This window comes from Acyrthosiphon pisum, chromosome X (assembly GCF_005508785.2).
Source record: "Acyrthosiphon pisum isolate AL4f chromosome X, pea_aphid_22Mar2018_4r6ur, whole genome shotgun sequence".
NCBI classification, from domain to species: domain Eukaryota; kingdom Metazoa; phylum Arthropoda; class Insecta; order Hemiptera; family Aphididae; genus Acyrthosiphon; species Acyrthosiphon pisum.
In genome coordinates, this window is record NC_042493.1 from 120,784,373 (window position 1) to 120,789,061 (window position 4,689).

At 25.1% G+C, this 4,689-nt stretch overlaps 1 protein-coding gene across 1 annotated transcript; it reads right to left on the reverse strand.

Annotated features, from left to right (window-relative positions):
- Nucleotides 1-3,800: 3,800 nt before the first annotated feature.
- Nucleotides 3,801-4,370, reverse strand: LOC100573902 (uncharacterized protein C15orf41 homolog). The gene has a single exon (XM_008186577.1). It carries the CDS (start codon nt 4,368-4,370, stop codon nt 3,801-3,803), a length of 570 nt encoding a protein of 189 aa, XP_008184799.1.
- Between the last annotated feature and the right edge of the window lie 319 nt (nt 4,371-4,689).

The window sequence follows — 4,689 nt, forward strand, 5'->3', positions numbered from 1 at the left end:
TATCTATACTGGATTAATTGGGACCACTTAATATTCCCTCTTGCACGCATACCGGCCATATTTAGAAATATTTAACCCATATTAAACACTCACACTCATTTTTGGTTTATCCAATTTTTTTTAAATATATTTATACAGTCAAAAAAACATTGAAATACTCTGTTGTACGTTGCTGTACTTGCTGTCAAGTATGTGACTATACTTAGCCTGCTCTGTCAACTAAGAGAGATTTGTCCTATAGAACTGGTTTATTATTTTTTCCTCGAACATATCAGTTTAACAAGTATTGAATGTCATGTAATCCACTTTCTTGAGCAACTTTTTGAATTTTATTGCTTTTGGCTTTTTTGTCTTTAATTTAGTGAATTGTGATATCCAATGTTGAAAACACTGTATATGTATACTTAAATTTCAATATTTAAGAAGTCATAAGAATTAATCAGATCTTTGTTGCACTTTTAAAATATTGAATGGACTTATAACTACATTTTTCAGAATATTAATGACATTTAACTCTTTAGTCCTTACTTGAGAAATACTATATTATAATATTACAGCATATATGTCCTGTAGTGTAGCCGGGTATACATAGTTAGTCGTTGATTTATATTACACCTTGTAACACTGTTGTACATCGTATCATTATACTTATTATTATATTATAAGTATCAGATCTTATTATTATTTACATTTAACTTCTGTATATCTGTGTACAGTTCGGACAGTTAGATAATGGATCTTGTAAATAGGTTTAATGTTGATTTGTTCTGTAATAGTAACTAATAGGTAATATTGTATTTTTTATTGAATTATTAATTTATGATTATTTTATATTATTTTCTTTTTCATACATTTGTATTATTATTTATTTAATAATGTTCCATATGTCTATGATAGATGTATTACTAAGCGATCGTTGTAATTATATTTTTCACTTTAAATAAATATAAAACACAAATGAGTACTTATACAGTAGTAGTTTAGTATTTAATAGTTATAATAAGTAGTGCCCAGATTATAAACATGTGTTTATTTATTTATATATGAGTTAAAATTACATGGTAGTCAATTGTTTTTTTTTATTTAAATTAATTTTTCAATTTTTTTATTCAAGTTTATACCAAGCTTAATTTAATTTTTGTTCTTACTTTTTTAAAAAATGAATATGCTTTTTTTTACTATCATTATAAAGATAAAACCCTCGGCATCAAGGCCATTGGGAAATATATATATATATTACAAAAAGTTATGTATTAAGAGGTAACAGTTGTAGAATTAATATGCTTTTTTGTTTTTTTCAAATAATTTTATATCTGCTTTTTTTGTTATCCATAACTTATAAGTAATTATTTTGTTATTATAGAATATATGGAATCCGTATAACATTTTACATTCTAATAAAAATTAACGAAGTATCTAAAATATCTTCTTCAAACCTTAGTTTATTTATAACCACTAAAATATATAAGTTTCATAATATGTAGTTATTGTTGAATTTTTCATTATTTTTCATTATACCTATGTTTAAAGATAAGTGATTTAATTGTGTTCTTAAAATATTAAAATTTTTTTTATAAAATCCAATTTATTTTATTTAATAAAATTAAATTTAATCAATGTTTATTATTTCTATTTTCAAGGTAACCCTCCCTCTCCCAATAAATTAAATTCCAGTCAACAGCTCAGGCCTAATATCATTGAAAGTTATGATTTATTAAAATATTTCAATCAATAAATATCAATATACATGGCCATAGATTAATTAAGTATACATTGAATTTTATAATTGGTATTAGTACTGGGCCAGAGGACTTATAGCTCTAAAATACACTAGATATGCAAGCATATATGCACTTTCAACGCTAGAGCACTTTTCAATTGTTCTTTTTGATAGAGGTAGAATAACTTATTGGGAAACGTCTATTGAAATGTCTAATGTTAGCTATGAGAAGAAAAACTTTTATGAATTTCTAACTGAAAAATAATTTTAAAAATTAAAAAAAAATTATCATGGCTATAAATAGCTCAAAAAGAGTCAAAATAGTTAATGATATACTTGGTGAACATTTCAAGATTCGATGGTTATTCGGTTTGGAAATATAACAAAATATCAAAAATCAATAAATGGGAATTCTTTAAGTCCAAACGCTCATAAAAAAATTAATGTTTATACTTCCCCATCAACTTTTTCTTTTATGAAAAATTTGTGGGGAATTTCCTATTAAAACGACTACCTTAGCTCTGAAAAAATCTTTATTGAATTTCTAACTGAAGAATAGTTTGAAAGTTTTTGAAAGTTTGATGAATTTTGTTAAAATGTGATCAACCGTGAGCCAAAATTTTTTGTAAAAATCAACGCCAAAACACATTTGGGCTCAAAAAGATATTTTTACATTGTAATTGGGATAACAATTTTATATTTTATAATTTTATATAATATTATAGCAATATACACTTTAAATATTTCCCCACATCTCCTTTAGGTTGCACTTAAATTGGTTATAGTTTCTATTTTTAAGAGGTTAAATTGAATAATTTGGAAAAAAACAAAAAAAAAAAAATAAGGAAAAACGGGAAGTTTTACTCAAAACCAGCTTTTGACAAAATAATAAATTTTGTATTTTTGTTGTAATTCAAAAACGAATGCTGCATCAGAGTACCATACCAAATATAAAAATTGAATTTAAAGATATACCGTCCCTAGTTCCGTCCTGGGTTTTTCAACTGGATTTACTTACATTGTTCCGTATTATTTATTTGGTTATACCAGTTCATTACCTTTTATATTTTGCATTATTTATAAAATATTTATTTTGTAAGTAATTTTATACTTGACAAATATATAAAATGTATGACGTCATAATGACAACAATCAAATTTAACAATAGGTATTATAATATTATTTAGAATTATAGATAATATAATTTCAGTTATTGTATTATATATTTAAAATTTGCATATCAGAAAATTCTTTCACATTGCACATCTAGAGACTTTAGAGGAACCAATTTTCCAAATTTCAGGTTTGTACATTTATATAGTTTTGGAGATATAGTGATGACTGAGTGAGTGGTATTTGGATTTTATACATACTATTAGTAAATTTTAATCCATAAGATACTTGTAGTATAGATTTAAACTAATTTTAAAACTAAAGTTACATTTATTACAAAAAGATCATTATTTGTTAAAATGGACTACTTTAACCAAATGTCAACTAAAATTAAATAAAAAATATTATGGTTATTTTCCTTCAGAGTATTTTTTTTTTTATTTACCTAGTCAAAACATAGGTACCTAAATAAATAAATACCTAATATTTTTTAATTTTATGAATTTATAATTATTTAAACTAATAAAATAACACAAATATTTTTTCGGATAATATAAAACTTTAAAATGAATTCATTTGGAAATAGAAAAATAAAGAATATAAATTATAGAAGTTCATTTTAAGAGGCATATGTAAGTTAATTGTAAGTTAGTTAATTAGAACACTAAACTAATTAGTAAATATAATATAGTTAGTATTCTTATTTTGAGAAATAAATTAATAATAAAAATAAAAATAAACTTAAATTTTAAGTTTTAATCGATTAGGGGATTTTATCAGCTACAAGTACTTATTGAAGAAATAAACGAATTATTATAATATACATCAAGTTCTTAAATTTGGTTGTGGTTGTGTCATCCTCATCAGGTCTCACATATTTTCTGTACTATGTAGGTACTTAAAATTAAAAATATTATACAAATAAGTAACTTTATTATTAAACAATTGTATTACTTTATAAACAATTTTAAACTGTCATTGAAACTGAAGTTGAGCTTTTCTTTTTTAAACCATTATGGCGTTTGTGCATAGCAATTGTATGAGCTGAAGGAAATCCGTCCATTAATAGACAATATTTTGACCAAAAATTGAATGCAAATGATTCTGACGAATCAACTTTAGATGGTGAAGTATCGTTTGCAGATTTGTTTATTGAAACACCATCATGGACACCATGTTCTTTATCGTTATCCTCCAAAATGTGTCCGAACCAATAAATTACAGCTCCTGGGCCATAACGATTCCAGTAAGGAAACAATTGGCCTTGAGTAGCTTTACGTAATTGATCAGGGCCACCAAACATTGCTTTTGATTCTATCCAATTTAGCACTCGAATTTCACTGTCACTTCCTCCGACATAATTTGTTGCTGTATATTTTTGACTGTATTTGATATTGTCAACGTTATACAATAAAATTGCAACAGGTTCGTGAAGTAATATATCAGGTGTCGTATCTAAGCCACGAAGACGACAATCCTTTTCAGTTATATAATTTTTCTCTGGTCTGTTTGTCAGGGACTTTGTCAAAACTGTCATATTTTGCTTCAAAATCTGTTCAAAACGCTTGCCATTGGAGCTGTAAAACAATTTATATAATATCGAGATATTAATAAAAAAAAAAATAATATCAAAATAATTTTATAAATTATACCTTGTGATATATTCCACACATGATCCATAATAGCCATCCACAACAGAACATTTATATACTTCGTAAGCTAACTGTGGATCTTTACGTATCAACCAAGTAGCCATGGCCAATTGATGTGGTGTTAAATCAAAATTCTTATTAGTTGTCGATATACAGTTTGTATTACTATTATTCGAACTACTATCAAATTTATTTAATGTCGAT

Bases quoted from the DNA above. Each gene is read 5' to 3' on its own strand.
- LOC100573902 (XM_008186577.1), bottom strand. From the start codon at position 4,370: ATGACAGTTTTGACAAAGTCCCTGACAAACAGACCAGAGAAAAATTAT.